Source organism: Oryzias latipes, chromosome 4, assembly GCF_002234675.1.
Source record: "Oryzias latipes chromosome 4, ASM223467v1".
In the NCBI taxonomy this organism is placed as follows: domain Eukaryota; kingdom Metazoa; phylum Chordata; class Actinopteri; order Beloniformes; family Adrianichthyidae; genus Oryzias; species Oryzias latipes.
Window position 1 is genome coordinate 21,296,646 of NC_019862.2, and position 17,646 is coordinate 21,314,291.

Genomic DNA, 17,646 nt, shown 5'->3' on the forward strand with positions numbered 1-17,646 from the left:
TACACAAGGCTTGTTCGGAAGCGTTGCACTTTTCTCTCAAAAGTGCAACTTATTATCCAGAGGACTTTATCTCTCTTTTTTTCTTCATTAATATGCATTTTTTGGCTCCCGCGACATATGTTCCGGAAAATACTATGTCTTTTTTTCTCATTCTTTTCTTGCTGACGTGATGATGAAACCTTCTTTAACCTTTTAACACTGGAGGTTTCAAAGCAAATTTTCTCCGTGACAGAATCAGCTGATTTACATTGATTGCATTAACACTTTACTACTGTAAAGTACTACTTTACCACACTTTACTACTTTACTACACTTTACTACTGTAAAGTGTTGCATATCAGTGCAAGTCTGCTTTTCTCTGCAACAGAACCTGCTGGAATTACTTTGCGTAAACAGTTGAAGATTTTCGGTTGTCGAAAGAATGTTAACACTGGAGCTAAAGCTCCTTTTACACCTGGTGTTAAGGGGTTAATATGATCTTCACCTCTTACTTAAATTTTTGCATCCTGTCACCAACTCTGACTTTTGCCTTAAGACTAGCTCACTGTTATTCCCACAAAAAAGACTAAATCTGAATCTCAGACGCCTGTGGGTGCATCTGTTTTGTTTGCTTGTCATTAGAAATCGTTCGTTTGAGATTTATGCAGGAACATCCTCCCACCGCTGAGAAAAACAAAACCATTCGCACTGCCCAGGATCAGGTCTGCCAGAGCTTCGCACAGAAAATCTGACTAATCACACACTGCAGCCTGAAAGGAAGAGGAGGCCTGTGGGGGGGAGAAAGTAAGAGGGGGGCGGTGGAGGCTGCAGAGTAGGCGAAGATAGTCCCTGGAAAAACGAAGGCGTCATCAGTACGCTTGGTTCCAAACTGATCACCCCGACTCTTCCAGTTCAAGCAAAATTTAAACACTCTGGGGTGGGGGATGCTGCAGGGAGGACCCATCTTCGCAACAAACTGGAACCAAAAACAAAGCCCTTTTTCTCTATGCAGATCTGGAAACGGTCCAGGCAGACATACCTGCTTTCACAGCCACATTCTCCAGATTTTTTGGCTGTGTGATACCAAAACCGATAAGATATAATCTTGTAAAGGGCCCCTGGGTCTGTCCCAGACACCTCATCTTGTTGCATGAATGCAGAGGTTGAGCCCCAAGCAGATAAATGCACTCCCCAACTGAGCCCAATTACATGCACAACAAAAATCCAATCTTAAACCCATTTCTTCCAATGTTTCAAGCAACCATGTAAACATGTAAAAGATGGTGGTCTTTCACCGAATTCAGCAGTTATCCAACAACAAGAAATCAGAGCAACCCATGCATTTCTTTTCAGAAACGGGGATTCTCCCGGTTTTTGGTTGCGCATAAGTAAATAAATCGCAGTAGATAGAGGAACCTGCAGGGTGTGGCGGTGCACACCCGGTTAATCTGCCATTTCTATCTTGCAAAGTAAAAAGCGGAGGAGAAGCAGAAACTTCATGCATTATTTCCAGACAAATTAGTTCTCCCAAAAGAACGTTCGTCAGCTCTTTTTTAGCAAGAACAGACAAGTGAAAGTTTTTCCATAAAAGGAAGTTTGAAACAAAATAAATGATACTATAGACTAAAACATAGAAACCGAGATTTTCTGATAATGGGATTTCCAAGGTCATCTTTTGATAAGTCCAATTTGCTTACTTTTTGTGGACATGTAAACAGGAACCATGTCCTATAGACTTATATCCACCGTAATTGGGATACAGCAACCAAGAAAAATAAGGTCACAGAAATGCACAAAAATATGCTATATATTATACCTGGAATATATATACCTGGAAAAACAATCCATTGATTAGTATTCCTAATTTAATTCGAGCAAAAATGGGTTTCAATTCCTCTCTCCTGTCAATCAAAAATCAAGACCGTCAAAAGACATGTATGCAGCTTAAGCGCTAGATTCCTATTATCGTCTTAAACTCATCAGAGTTGTCATTATTTTTACATAAATCACAAACTGTTGCTTTTACACATCAGAAGGCCAAATCTCTTCATAGCTTCAGTTGTTATGTCAGACATGCTTATGCAGCTGTTTGCACAGCGGGACTGTTTTTCCCTGCCGAACAACAGCCGTCATGTTAAATAACAAAACCAGTAATGTCAGATATAGTGTAGTCAATCTACTTCAGTCCATATGTGCATCTTTGGGGTTTAAAGTTGGCATTTACTTTTATATTTGCTGCGTTCTGCTCTCCGGGTGGCTAACCTGTCAGAACAAAATACATATTTGTATTTGTTGTGTTTGATTTAAAACATTATAAGCTGTTCAAGCTCAACAGTTTCCTTTTTGACTTGTCCTGAGGACATAGTCCCAGAAACATCACAGTTTTCGCAAATATAAAAAAAACACAAAATCAAACAGAGTATTATGGGCTTTAAATACAAACTCTTCCCAAAATAAATCCTGCTTTCTGAATCATAATTTTGAATTGTACCTGAACTTGAAGATATTTTATATTTAATGAGATGTTTACATCCTAATAGCCAGAAAGCTTAAATATTTGGTATAGAAAAGGATTGGGGCCACTCAAAAACAGAGACAAAATTCTATTTTTTTTTTTTATATTTTAGATTGCAAACGGTAAATATTAAAATAAAACCAGACAAAATCAAAAAAAACACACAAGCTTTCACATTTCTATGATAAAATAAAGTGTTTAGAGGAGCGGGAGACTCTTTGGAAAAGTAATACGACTTTTTAATGATCGGTAATAAACGGGGAATTTATAAATAAAAAACATTGCAGTGTTTTGTCATTCCACGTTATAAATTGCAATTCAAAAGAATAATTGTATAAACCTTTAATAATTGGTTAATACTGTAAACATAAAAAATTGTAAAAGCATGTACAGATGGATTTACAAATATATTTTAAAGCAGATGTCAGTCACAGATTTACTTAATTTATTTAGAAAACAATTTTGATTTCATTTCATTTTTTCCATTGTATTTTTGCTGCTGCATATTCAAATCTGTTTTGAAATTCAATGTGCTGAACCATTCTGTTTTACCGCTAACTCGCCTAATGCGCCCTATAGTTCTGCGCACCTTATATGTGACACAAGTTCAAAAATTGACCATTCATTGACCGTGCGCCTTATAATCTGGTTCAACATATAGTGAAGAAGTATGGTAAGTTACAGGATATGCAGGAAAGAAGCAAAAAGCATCAGAAAAACCTTCATCGATGTCCAAGGTTTTGCATTTATCGAGGTGATGGAATGACCTGATGATTAGCAAAACGCAACCACAGGAGAACACACGAGTGTAGGTACCTTTTGGTTGAGTGACATGCTAAATGTAAGCATTTGCGTGTGCAAATAAAGGGAAATTAACATTTTCACACGACAGAGACAGTGAGGAGCAGGAGAGCAGATAGAAAAAAAGGCGTGAGAAGCCGAGAGCTGATACTTACTGAGCACATAGAGGGAGAGAGCGAGGCCCGCCAAGCAGAAACCCTCAAAGAAGCGCAATGTGCTGAACATGGTGACATTTACAGAGAAGGCTACAGTCAGACCGAACACCAGCATGAAAAGCACCGACAGGATCAACACCGGGTGTCGACCGAACCTTAGAGACAACGAGAGAGAGAAAAACAAAGATGCAGCAGAGGGTTTTTTTCAGAAGCTGAGCGAGAAACTTTCTGGTAGGAAGTGAAGGAGATTGTTGCTTTTGGACTCTGTAGACTTCCTTGTTTCACGGGGTCAGTGGGTCAGGTCGGGCCTGCATATTTCTACACATTGTCTCTAGTGTGTACTAATCCTGCACACAATGTAAAAAGTTTTTTTTTTTTCCCATGATGCAGCAGAGGTGGCCAACATGGCTACAAGGCACGACCACAATGAGTTCATTTACAAAGGTCAGGTGTGTCTCCGGGTCACTCACATGAGCAGGTTTTCGTGGAATGACTTAATTCTTATGCAACTCTTTCAGTGAAACTGCTGCCAGTAAAGTATGTGAAGCTTATGCAAATGAAAGACAGGAGGTGGGGGGCCTAATTTCTGGAGCCAAATCTAAGAACTCAGTTGGTGGTCTGCTGCTCCATTGGTCTGGACCACAAGTGTCAAACTCCAGATCCTCCAGGTGTGTTAGCAATAAATGGCAGAAAAATAATAAGAAATAAGCAGGATAGAGTTTGAACTCTCAAGTTTGATCCTCTCGGTCTAGGCTGAAACATCTGTTATCTGGAAGGTTTTATCTTGTCTTGAGTCAATAAATCCTCTCACTTCCATTGCATTCATACCTGTAATTTAAAGCTGTTAAATATTTTATCCTGAACAAATGACTTTGAGAGCTTTACACCCTTTTTGAACAATGAAAAGGTACAAAAGTTTCATTTTTGTGTAATTATTTATAGTAACCACCAGAGAAAAGCTCAAAACTCAAGTTAAATCTTAAGTTTGTTCAAAAAGTTTATTCAAAATTTCAAGCTAAGGCTATAATTTCATTCTGCTTACATTCCATTTCAATAATAAATAAGAAAAATATGACATTTTTGCTTAACTATCTCGAAAGATTGCTTTGTAATCTTAATTACAAGCAAAAAAGTTTGTTGTTTTTCAAAAAACGTTAGCTACACTACGTTAACGTGGTCAACCTCTGGCTATGTCCAAATTCCTTTACTTCTGATGACACAGTGCAATTACTATATAGCGCGTTCGCCGTTTTGTAAAGTACAGCTGGACAGTTCCAAAATCGAGTCCCCTTGAAATGTCACAGAAGTCTCTGTGAAAAACATTGATGCTCACTAGACTGGCGAATATAGACCATAATCCATTGCATAAATCCGCTGTTTAATACAATATTAATAGTGAGCATGACGAATTGCTTTTAAAATCCACACTGCATAGTCCTTTTATAGTCATTATATTGTTTTTTTGGTAGTTAGGAAGTGGAGCGAGAATTTGGACATAACCTGTGACTCTTTTTCAAGTGTTGCGTTTTGTATTATTTCTTTCTCTGCTTTTATAAAAATCACAGATTTGTATGTTGCATTTGCGCAATTTACAATTTTAAACCTAGAACGTTTCCCTCTTGTTTTTAGAAGTTGCTCTTTTGTTAATAATAGTCACTTAGCAAAAATGTTAACCTATGTGATGTTGAAACAATAAAATAATTCAGGGTCAGAAATAGGGTCAGTAAATTTACCAGATTATATAAAATTAAGACCCACCAAAGAAATTTATCTTGCACAAAATTTGTTGGGATTTCTTTTTTTCAAAATTATACAAAACATTTTTATTTTTACATGACAAAACACTTGAAAATGGATTTTACATTTTAGGAAACTGTAGGAAACTAATTCAAAAAGTCATTTCTATATTCAGTCCTATTACTGAAACCCTTTAACCCTTTAGGACCGGAGAGTGTTTACATTCTTTTGACATTTGTAACTCTTTAATCCCTTATGCAATCAATGTAAATCAGTGGATTCTGTCACAGAGAAAAGCAGCTTTTTGCGGGGTCAGAATCCACTGATTTACGTTAATCGCATAAACGGCTGACGCGTCACGGTGGGTCACAAAAGTGTGTTTTATTTAAGTGTTGCCAGCAACATCTCAGTGCAATTAAAGGGTTATTGCAATGGCTTTACTGAATCATCTTATGACAGTTGTGTAGTTTTTTGCTTCACTAAAAAAGGAAGAGGAGGCAACGTACCAGTCAGCCATGACACCCATCACCAGGTAGCCAAAAATAGAGCCAACGAGCAGGGAGAACTTGGCAATATGAACCTTCCAAGCCGAGTCACAGACCAGATTCCACTAAAAACAAAACAGAATGAAAAGGTCTGTCAGTCACATGTTTAGAGAAAATTGCCTCAAAAAACATCAGACACACAAATTCTCTTTCAAAAATCTGTCAAATTTGTTTTTGTATGTGTACTGAAACCTACACAGTAATGTGGATGAGTGTCATTGAATGGAAGTGACAGAAAGAGAAAAAGAGTGACTATACGAGTGAGTCTACTCTAACAGCAATCAATAGTTTTTCCTCTGCACGCAGGGGTCAGTGAACACACCGCTGCAGCGCTCAGCATCTGAAACACAGCCAAGGACACACGTGTGGAAGCACAGAGTGTTCTGCATCCCATGCACAACTCATTGAAATGTATCCCATGCAGCTGCCCTGGTGTTCAGATGGAAGTAGCCCTGCTGGACCCCCTGCCTGCATGATTACTAACTGATTATTATTATGATTTTGAAATCAACCATGCTGCACAAGAGCAGAACGATCATGAGTTCAGGCTCTGTTTGTCCATGTCCAAAAAATTGCCCACTATGCATATGGAGGGACTTGAACGCACCATGAGCTGGCTCTCTAAAGAAGGTCACTTCAGTTTAATGAACTGAATGCTCCCTAAAACGAATAGTACTTGAACTTGAAACTAAATTTTCCAACTTTATAACCTCCACAAAAGGTTGAAAAATATAAACCTGAAACATTTGAAGCATGCTGCAATAATTGCAGCATCAACAAAAAAAAAAAAAAACGGTCAACTTCTAATGAAAAATCGATGTAAACGCACAAATATGCACAATTCGAGCTTCCGCATTGAAAACTTTCGCATTCATGCGTCGTTATGCAAGTTTTTCCATCCTTTTTCCAGCTATACGAACAAAACATGGGACACGCGTTGAAAGTTAAACCATTTGAACTTTGACCAATCAGGAAGTCAGATTTGGTAGTGATGTATGGATGAAGTCCTGGAAGTGCCAAATGTTTGTATAATCTGATCATGGAGGACAAACTAAAAATTGCGGTTATGGCGCAAAGTCTTTCAGAAAAAAGCTGTTAAAGAAAAAGCCAGGAGCAAGATTCCCGAGATTTGCACCGCTTCGACATTTTGCACCCAGCCTCCTCCAACTGTAGGTCTGTGTGTTAGCACCAGGTAGCAACTGTCATTGTGCGTTCAAGAACCCGTGTTCAAGCCAGGTCTGAACATAGAATTACAGTTGATGAACCTCATGAAATGCACCTTAAAACTGATCAAATGCAATATTTCTCTGGAAGGAAACACAGTTTTTGTAGTTCATGAAACCAAAACAGACCCTGCTGAGAATATTTAGTACAAAGTGATGCAGCTTACTTTTTCCAATGCAGACAATTGGATTGATGGCAGTCTGTTTGATTTGATCTCAGTGATAGTTTGGGGATTCTCTTTTGTTTTTTACACTTTAGGTGTAGTTTATAATGTGAGTTTGAAGAAAATGAGTGCTAACTGCCCCCCCCCCCCCCCCCCACATGAGAAAATACCCCAAACCCCCATCCAACCGGATCTGATTATTATTCAGTCCTTCGTGCACTCGTGCAGTTTGTTACTGATCAAAGTTGGCTCGACACGCTTTTGACAGATTTCCCATAATTCACTGCTGTGGATTTGACACAAATGGAGAAGTTTGTGGCGAATTGTTTAAAGTCCCCGTCGTTTAAAATGTGCTGAACCGCTGTAAGTCGTGCCATCACAATCCTGCACACGCAGCTCTCTCATATCGGGGTCAGTGGGTTACTTAGTCAGCTGCGCTTTTCTGTGTTGTGATGGGGAGACTGATGGCGAACAGAATGTACTCTCCGCGCGGCGGCTGTGGTGCCTCCGTCCGCCCGTCTCTCGTTACCTTGGTAACCACGTTCTGCCTCAGTCCCGTCTGCAGCTCCAGCTTCCACTCCTTGCAGGAGCACGGCGGCTCCTCTCCGCTGTCGTTGCCTTTGAATTGGCTCGCGGGGGCGCCGCCGCCGCCGCTCGCCGACGCCAGCGGAGGAAGAACCCCGGTCCAGTTGCTGGCGTTGCCGCGCGGCTGCAGGCACGTGCTGTTTGGCTGCGCGAGGAGGAAATGGTCCGAGAACTGGCTGAAGCCGATAAACAATGCCGGTATCCAGGTCAGAATCACCAGATGCTTCTGATGCCTCCCGAAGCCCCCCAGAGATGGCAGCACGCAGCCGTCGATGTGCGGCAGCAGCCGGGGCACCGGGCGCTCCAGCGGGGTGAAGCCGTTCTCCGCCGGGTGGTCCTGCGCTTCGGGCGGGCCGCCTGCCATCGCAAAGCCAAAGCCCCCCCCCCCCCTCTGTCGCCCTGCGTGCACCCTCTCTGTTCAGCCCTTTGTCACAATAAGGACGTCCAGGGGGGGGCAGATTAATCCGGGATGTGACCAACAAAATAACAATCTGCGGGAAAGAAGGAGTATCACCGAGCAGGCGCCCTCATCAAGGCGACCAGGGGATGTCCGAGCGCATAGTCAGCTGGAGAGGCTCCCGGAGGGGGCTGGCGCGCTCACGAGCACGGGCTTTGTGTTCCATGCTCCGACGGTCGGATACGTCCGTGCGCGGCTGCAGAGAGCCAGGACGGCGGCAGACCAAAAATAAAAACAACAAAAGAAGCGGCGTCCAGATCCTCCTCCAAGGAGCGCCACAGGTCTCACACCTGCCCGAACCCGGCCCCCCAGCGAGCGCGCATGCCTCACCTCCACAGCTGTCCCCAGATCATCACCGGTGCGCTCCGAGCTCGGGCGCCGCCGCTCGGTTTGTACTCATCTGATTTGGTGGGATACTGAGCCGGTGTAGATTGGGGGGGGGGTGACCAAGCCCCGCCCTCCCCGCCGCGCGATGCGATTGGAGAGCCCTCAAAGAGAGACTGCGCCAGTGACGGGCATCTGCGGGCCACAATGGCACCCTTTTGTGCAGCCTTCCGCCGAGCAGAAAGCTCCTTCTTTAGTCATTCATGCTTTTCACCGAAGCGGCAGGAATTCTGGGGGGGGGTGGAAGAGAGCTATTTTTATTTTCCACACTCGAGTGTTTTCATCGAAAATCCCACAGATCCGTGCGTCACGCGCCCTTTTTCATAAACTACATATAAATAGATTAATAGGAGACAACGGGCTGTTTTTTTTTGGGGGGGGGGGGGGGGGTGATGCTCTGGATTCAGACGTTAGAGGGCGACACACGATCACTAAACGTGACCAACAAAATGAAAAACTTAATTGGACGTTTTCATATAATGAAAATAAATTAAAGGTTTTGTGCGTCCAGAAAAGGAGATCAAAGCTGCTCCCATGATCTGACACAATGACCTTCAGATGTATTTGAGTGACAGCTGTTAGCAAAGCAGTCAAAGGAGAAGGAGCTACTCATCCCTTACCTCGTCTTCCTCAGACTCTTCTTGTTTGTGATTACTGATCCACTTTAGTCCATTCCTTAACCCTTGTGCTGTCCGATGGGGTCTAGATGACCATTGACGTCTTCTCCCTACCGTAGCAAAGGTGGATGAAGGTGGAAAGATTTCATGTAATCCATGGACACCAGTGAAGATCACAAATCATTGAAGAAAAAAGGTTCAGTGCACTGTCTTGTGGGTCTAGATGACCCAACTCCCAATGTCAAAGTGCCTAGGATAGCACAAGGGTTAAACACAACCCTGTCCACTAATAAAAGTTTCATTCGATTAACTTAAATAGCTCAGTTGGTTAATTAAATTATTTGGAATCACACTTGCAGGCCTGTTTCCTCACAAACATCACGATGACTTATTGCAGCCACACCCTTTAAATTGACGTTTATGTGTGGAGGAACAGAAAAGAACTTAATGAGAACAATTCTGTCACAGAGGAGCCATCAATCTGTTTCAGCAATACGAGAAAACAGTTTGGGGGGGGGGGGGGGGGGGGGTAAAATATGAAAAAATATTAAAAGAAAATGTTTACCAAGTACTGCCAATCTGGAAAAAGAAAAAAACATGTTGGGATAAGTTTTTTCTTAACTTTTTGAAAAAAAATTAAACAGTTTTATGTCAGAGTACCTGATCTGACATTTAAAACATTTTTAAAATAAAACAATTATGTAAAAAAAACATAAAAAAACATGATTTTTTATTGCCCTTAGCTGTGATTCTAAAGGGCCATTGAAGAAAAAAAATATTGAAGTAAAAAGAAAAAACTAGCGGGTGAGCACCTAGAAATTGCATTGCGTGAGCTAATTGAGTTTTACTTTGCTTTTTGACTTTTCTACAAAGAGATTGCAGCTTTGCTTGCTTACCGTCACAATTACATCATCTCTGAACGTCATCTTAAACGAGTTTGAAAGTCATGTGCTTTGTTTCAAAAAAGGGTCCAAATTATATTTGGCATTGGATTCTTACGACAAACTAAAGTCATTTGTTATTTGTATTAATGGCTGTTAGTAACTGGTGAAAAAAAACAATTGAAGTATAAAAAATAAAAAAAACTTTTTTTTTTTTTTTTATACTTCAATGGCCCTTTAGGGGCTCCGTAGATAATTTTGTATTTGTTTAGTGGGGGGAAAAAATCGTTAACTTTTTTTAAACATTTGTTTATATATGTTAAACTCGGATCAACTTTCTGACCAATAAGGTTTTTGTTTTTTTTTAGATTTGATTACATTTTGGTTTTTAAGGTTAAAGCACTCTGGGTGGCATTATCAAACAATTTGTATTCTTGTTTTAAGAGACATAATTTGATTTTTTCCTCGAAATAATTTTTTGTCAGGTAATTATTTTTTCAAATGGCATTAATCTTCATTGTCTATGTAAATTTTTAAGGGTTAAATTTGCAGTTTTGAGCTAAAAACGGAACTAAAATTGTTCATAAAGATGATTGAATGAGTGATTGATATGAAGCGGAGAATCAACTGTTTTATAAAGAATCTTAGAGAGGTATAGGAGATTGTGGAGATTGTTGGGGTCTGCCCAGTGGCTTCCTAAGGGTTTGACAGTCACAGCAGCAATTTAGGAAAGATTCCAGTGATAAAGGAGTGAGTTATCCAAGGGAGATGAAAAGAAGAAGAAAAAAAGAGTGCGAAATTGACCTAAGTTTTGCTGACTTACATGTTTTAAGTACCAGTAAATCCACTAAATTCTCATAGCAAATGAAAACAAAAATATAAAAAAAAGTGCAGCAGAGAACGCTAAAACTAAATGAACACTTTACAAATCAGCTGCTAGGGACAAATTTGAATTTTAGTGGAGGAAAAAAGAGACAAAAATATGATAACAAGAAGCAGAAAACAATTGGTGGACTCTTAAATCACTCATGATACTTTTAAGCAAAAAGAACAGAGCTTTAAATGTTTCTTCCTGCACAAATAAGAAAAATAGCATCCACCTGTCAGGTTACACCTGTTCTCCAGCAGCTCCATTGGCTCCCAGTCACTTATTGCAGAAAAAAACAAGACATAGCTTTGGAGGTCATTCACAAGCTTTTGCTTCGTTCCACTCTGATCTCCTCCACTGTACTTGCCCTTAGATCGTCCTCAACTGTCTATCTTACTGTCTTGTCTATATGCTTCACATAGGGGAAAAGTAATTTGCCCCTTTGCCCCCTGACTTTGGATTTCCCTCCTTTCCAATATTTCACACTTTTAGTCGATTTTTACTCTTTTAGCCTAAAATTTTCTGTTCAGGTTTTTGTAATCTTAACAAGTTTTTGAGTCTGATTTGTTTGTATACTGTGTTTTTTTGTGATTTTCGTTGCACTTTTATCAGTGCAATAATATCGAATACCTGAAATGCATCTAACTAACTAAATAAATAGTTATTATCTATACATGCAGGTTCTCCTATTTTTGTTTTTGCAGACTTTTGGCTTGTCTGGCTTGGTAGCCGTTGAGGCAATTTCATGTTCAAATTGAGTTTTGTGCACAAAATTCTTCTCTATTAAGTATTTGCAACAGCCAAAACCTCTAATGCAGGATTTCTTTTTGGAAAAAATAAACTGCATCCACTGCTGACTTAAATATTCTTTCAGAACCAGAAGCATGGCAAAATACAAACAAGAAAAAAAAACACTTTTTAATCATCTTGATAGTGGTCCCTTGTTTATTGCAGGTGCTATGTTCTAAAAAGTTAAAAATAACCTGCGATAGATTACATCTGCAAAAAGGATTCCAGATGTTTAAGGATTGTGAAAACCCTCACTACACACTTTATACACTTTTCTCTTACAGACTTTAACATTTTCACAATCTTCTCTCTTATTTGAACTCACAACTTAAATCTTTGTAGAAAAATAAGTCCAGTATTTTAGAAAAAAAGAGTTGTGTAGAATTGGCGAGCAGATTCTGTACTGCAGACACAGCAGGGAGGAGGTTGATCAACAAGGTCTGGAGCCAATCTGACTTAAAACACAATGATCTGTAAAGCAGCAAGCAGCAAGTCCACAAAAGGTGAACAGCGAGGGACCACAGTATGCAGGAAATTTCTGTCTTATTCTTTTTAAGCAGCACAACAGACACACTTACAGACTTCACCAGATAAACCCCCAGTAGTCTCTGAACTCACCCGGGAGTTTGCCAAGAACAACAGCTGTTCATAATGACGTAGGAATAACACCGGCCCCCTCCCATTAGTATAGTTTCCTTTTAAAAATTATATGTGAAAATTTCATAAGGTTTTTAGCTTTGAAATTTTGGGTTTAAAATAAACACGGAAGGGTCATACCCCTTGGAATAAATCCTTGGGACTTTGAGTAAAGTTTTGTCTGTTTTTTTTTTTTTTACAAATTTCATTTAGAATTGACATTGTCTTTGTTTTGTTTGTGGATTTATGCATTTGATATTTGTTTTATAAGATTAAAATGGTTTGATCTTAATTCCTGCAGTAAGAGAATGACAAAATTGACCACTTGGAATTGAGTTGTTTGGACAGTTTTAGGTTCATTGTGGAATTACTGTGAAATAAAATCAAACATATTATCCGTAAAAAGATTGATATCAAGAATTTCCACAAAAAAGTTTAGAGATAATTTAATAGAGCAAATTGTAAAGAAGAAAAAAACTGTGCAAAAAGACTCCTAAGGGTTAATCAGTACACTACCAAACCCTGCTCTGGGTTGTACCGTCCCCTTCTTTGCTTGTTATTGTTCAAAAGTTCTTTTTTAGCATTAGAGGATCAAAATCTAAAAAAAGTTACGCACTAAATTTGAATAAATATAGTGTATATAATAAAAACAAAGCATTACAAATATTCCACTTAAAAAAAAATCCTAGTCTCCTTTAAAGAAAAGGTTTCATGTCATTTCTCAAATATCTGGGTTGTAAATCTGCCTTTGTGGTATTCGCTTGAAACACAAGTTTTTATAACTTGGCTGCAACTTTTGTTGACCACAATGCAAACAATTGACAAAAATACTGGGATTAGATTAGGAAAACCTTTACTGCTTTTGTACCGTGTAAGATGAAACTGGATTGTGATACAATGCGATGCTTTATAGCAGAGTACAATGAGACTTGGTCTGTCACAAGCATCAAAAGTAAGATAACTTGATCCAGCATTCAAGGTTTGCCTTTTCTCTGACAGAATAAACCAGAATCATAGAAAAAAATAGAAAAACAGCATAAAACTTATCTATTGTCCACAAGGAATTGTTTATAAGGTGATCCTGGGCATAATGTCACAATTTAAAACCTGGACTGAAAGAATTTCTCTGTATTTCAGGAGGTGAAGCATGTGACCACTGACCCAGATAGGTTCAGGTATCATGTGGCCCGCTTCTGGTGGCGCCTTCCTTCCATCCACCGTCCTGCACCGTATCTGCACCCCCCTGGAGGCATATCCATGACAGCTGCAGCACAGATACTCCTCTGTGAGAGGATCAGGGAGCTGTATTAGCCCAAACTTTACTGTTCCATTCCACCGTGAGCCAAAAAGACAAAGATATAAGAGCTGGAACTTAATCAAACAGTTCTCTCCCCAGCTCTAGGTGATTGGCAGTGTTGTAAATTTGACTGACAGCAAGCAATTAACCCGTGAGTGTATGAACCTGAACAACCGGTTAATTTGAATTTCCTCAAGCGACAAAGGACAGTTGTGTGTGTGTTGTTTTTTTTTGGTTTCTCTTCTTGTTCACACACTCACTCACCTGTGCAGTTGAAAAACTTATCCAAACATACTGTTTAACTAAAAGAAGGTACTTTTCAATGAAGTTTGTTTTTTTGTGTTGCACTATAAATTTGCATCATTGGAGCTTTAATTTCCCAGGGTTTGGTAAATTTGCTAAATGCCAGTTGATGCATTTATTGCATTAAGGTGAACCAAAAGTTAATATTTGTCAGAATTTGGTTCTCATCAACATCAGACGCCCAAATATGACTTGGAGCAGGTCGTTTACGTTAAGTTGAGAGCAGTCAGGCCTTTGTATTTGAAAGAGTCAAGGAAACAAACTCCAGACAGAGCAAATATTGATGACTAAATACGACAAATTTGTAAAACCTCCCTTATGAACTTTAGTGTTTGCAAAATATCTTCCTATTTTGTGCATTAAAATGTAAAACCTGTGCATACGCATGGGCACTATTCTCCAATTTTAAGGCTTTTCTGTCTTTTTGCACCATCTAGTCATGCAGGTGCAGGGAAATATGTTTCCGTGGTATTCCATTAGCCTTCTATATATGTATATGTATATACCCCCTCCGCGGGTGGTTTCTCCTCCAAGCTCGGGTCCTCTACCAGAGGCCTGGGAGCCTAAGGGTCCTGCGCAGTATCTTAGCTGTTCCTAGCACTGCGCTTTTCTGGACTGAGAGGTCTGAGGTCTTTCCAGTTATCTGTTGTAGCCACTCCTTCAGTTTGGGGTTACTGCCCCGAGTCCTCCAATTACCACAGGCACCACTGTCACCTTCACTTTCCATGCTTTCTCGAGTTCTTCTCTGAGTCCCTGGTATTTCTCCAGTTTCTCATGTTCCTTCTTCCTGATGTTCCCATCACTTGGCACTGCCACATCCACCACAACGGCTTTCCTCTGTTCTTTATCCACCACTACAATGTCTGGTTGGTTCGCCATTACCATCCTATCAGTCTGGATCTGGAAGTCCCACAGGATCTTTGCCCTCTCATTTTCTACCACCTTCAGAGGTGTTTCCCTTTCGACCATGGGGTTTCCAGTTCATATTCTGCACACATGTTCCTGTATATAATTCTAGCCACTTGATTGTGGCGCTCCATGTATGCTTTACCTGCCAGCATCTTACACCCTGCAGTTATGTGCTGGATTGTTTCAGGCGCCTCTTTGCACAGCCTACACCTTGGGTCTTGTCTGGTGTGGTAGATCTGAGCCTGTGGTAGATCTGGTGCTCAGGGCTTGTTCCTGAGCTGCCAGGATGAGTGCCTCAGTGCTGTCCTGTAGGCCAGCCCTCTCTAGCCATTGGTAGGACTTCTTGATTTCAGCCACTTCAGTTATGGTCCGGTGGTACATCCCATGCAGGGGTTTGTCCTCCCATGAGGATCTGTCCTCCAGCGCTGTATCCTCTGCTCTCCATTGCCTGAGACATTCACTGAGCACACTGTCAGTTGGGGCCTTGATCTTGATGTACTCATGCATCTTGGATGTTTCATCCTGGATAGTACCTTCTGCGTTCACTAGTCCTCGGCCTCCTTCCTTGCGGCTAGCATACAGTCTCAGGGTGCTGGATTTGGGATGGAACCCTCCACGCATGGTGAGAAGCTTTTGTTTCTTAACATCTGTGGTCTTTATCTCTTCCTTTGGCCATCTTATTATTCCTGCAGGGTATCTGATAACTGGCGGTGCGTAGCTGTTTATTGCCCGGGTCTTGTTCTTGCCATTGAGCTGGCTTCTCAGGACTTGCCTTACTCGTTGGAGGTATTTAGCTGTTGCAGCTTTCCTTGTTGCCAGCTCCAGGTTGCCATTTGCCTGTGGAATTCCAAGGTACTTGTAACTGTCCTCGATGTCTTCTATTGTTCCTTCTGGGAGTGAGACCCCTCCTGTGTGGACTACCTTGCCTCTCTTTGTCACCATCTGGCTGCATATCTCATTTTTAAATTGCATTTCTGAGAATTTCTTTGTTCAAATCGTTGTGAATCAAGAACAGACAAAAAGCTTTGAAAAAGCTTATAGCTTTGATATAGATGCCTCTGTCAGTGAGCCACAAAGTCTCTGCTCCATTCCATTCTGATGCATCCACTTGCAAACAAATAGATCTATTTATGTCTCTTCCTCGTCTGAGCTGACATCTGGTTTAAAACTTAACTGCTGGATGGCATTTGGGGTGTGAGCGCCTGTAGGCTGGCAGAAGGAGTACAAACTAATGATGGGAAATGAAGAAAGACTTACTCCGCCCACAACTCAGAGGCGAATTTCGAAAGAATTGCTGCCGCTTCGATTAAAAAAGGGGTTTATTCAGACATACCTCTGGTTTGTCAGAAGATTCATAACCCCTGTTGTTAAAGTAAAATATGTCCAACACAAGAGGCCTTCAGTTCTCATCTGTTTGCCCAGCTGTTGGACAGGACAAGTTAAGCATAAAAATAAAAAATAAAAAAAATGACATAGGTTTTTGGATTAAGGCTAAAAACAGCATAAACATAATTAAAACTACTGGAAAAACTTAAAATAGATAAAAGGATGATCAGAGTGGGACTTTAACTGCTGTCTAGATCAGAATTCAACTCTCACCTTCCGATGAGCCAGCACACCCCAAATGCCAGCTTTACCCACTATCACTCAGTGATTTTTGATCCATCCTCTCCATGCCTGAAAATTGCCTTTAAATGCTCTGAAGGCTTTCACAGGCCTGGCAAGATGAGACAGCCACTCAGACCGTGGAAAGACAAAGCATAATTATTAAACGTCTCCAGCACTTCAGTGAGCTGTCTGTACATGCAGCCGTCCGGGCTGAGTCTGCGTGATGGTGTAAACATGACGCTCTGAGTGGAACCCTGGGTATGTTCAAAGGGTGGTGCAGGTTGTTCTTTCCTGGGGACTTCGCTCAGGTGAGCCGTGGGCACTTCATCAAATGATTTCCATATCAAAGTCAAAATGACAGGGTTAAGAGGTTGAGAACAGGTTCTGACAAATAATATACTGGTTATATACTGTGCAACTTAATGATCAGAGTAAAACCAGATTTTTTATGGCCTTGAATTGCTGACATAGATGCAAAACAACGCATTAGGCAGAAAATTGGCTTAATTGAGATGATAGTTACTGCTGTATACGGTTCTCTACCCATAGGGAACCGTAAAAAAATAAAAAAAGTGTCTTAAAATAAAAACTGCAAAAGGCCCGTAGCTTCATGGGTGCAGTAGACAACTCTTTGCAGGGTTGCTGGAAAAGTCAGGTTTAATCAGCTAAATTTAAGTTGATAAACCCAGAGCTTTAGCTCCAGTTTCAACAGTCTTTCAACTACCGCAACTCTTTAACCATTGATCCAACTAACATAATTCCAGCAGATTCTGGTGTGGAGAAAAGCACTTTGGCACTGATATGCAACACTTTACGTTGCAAATCCAACATGCAAAGCTGCTTGTCTCTGCGTCAAAAAAAATCGGATTCATGTTGATCGCGTAACAGTTGAAGAGTTACAGTGGTAAAGGGTTAAGCTAAAGCATGGTGCAGAGGTACAGCAGTCAATATCTGACAAGAAGTTCACAGGTTCCATTCCCGCCCTGCCCTGCCCGTGTTGAGGTGTCTTTGGGCAAGACACTGAACCCCACACTGATCCTGGCGGTTACAGGTTGGCACCAGTGTTCAGCAGCGGAGTTGCCATCAGTGTGTGGATGTGTGTATGAATGGGACTGTGACTGTAAAGCGCTTTTGGCCTTCGAGGAAGGTAGAAAAGCGCTATGTAAAGTATACACCATTAACGATTTAAAGCG

General features: G+C 40.7%; 1 protein-coding gene across 1 annotated transcript in view; it reads right to left on the bottom strand.

Moving 5' to 3' along the window:
• slc22a23 (solute carrier family 22 member 23) overlaps positions 1–8,640 on the bottom strand; it is a 27,635-nt gene extending 18,995 nt beyond the window's left edge. The window contains exons 1-3 of the mRNA XM_023954389.1: positions 7,649–8,640; positions 5,694–5,797; positions 3,451–3,605 (exon numbers count right to left, since the gene is read on the bottom strand). Coding sequence (XP_023810157.1) covers positions 3,451–3,605; positions 5,694–5,797; positions 7,649–8,068 — 679 coding nt within the window. The 5' untranslated portion in view covers positions 8,069–8,640. The remainder of the gene's footprint in view (positions 1–3,450; positions 3,606–5,693; positions 5,798–7,648) is intronic.
• Positions 8,641–17,646: the final 9,006 nt, after the last annotated feature.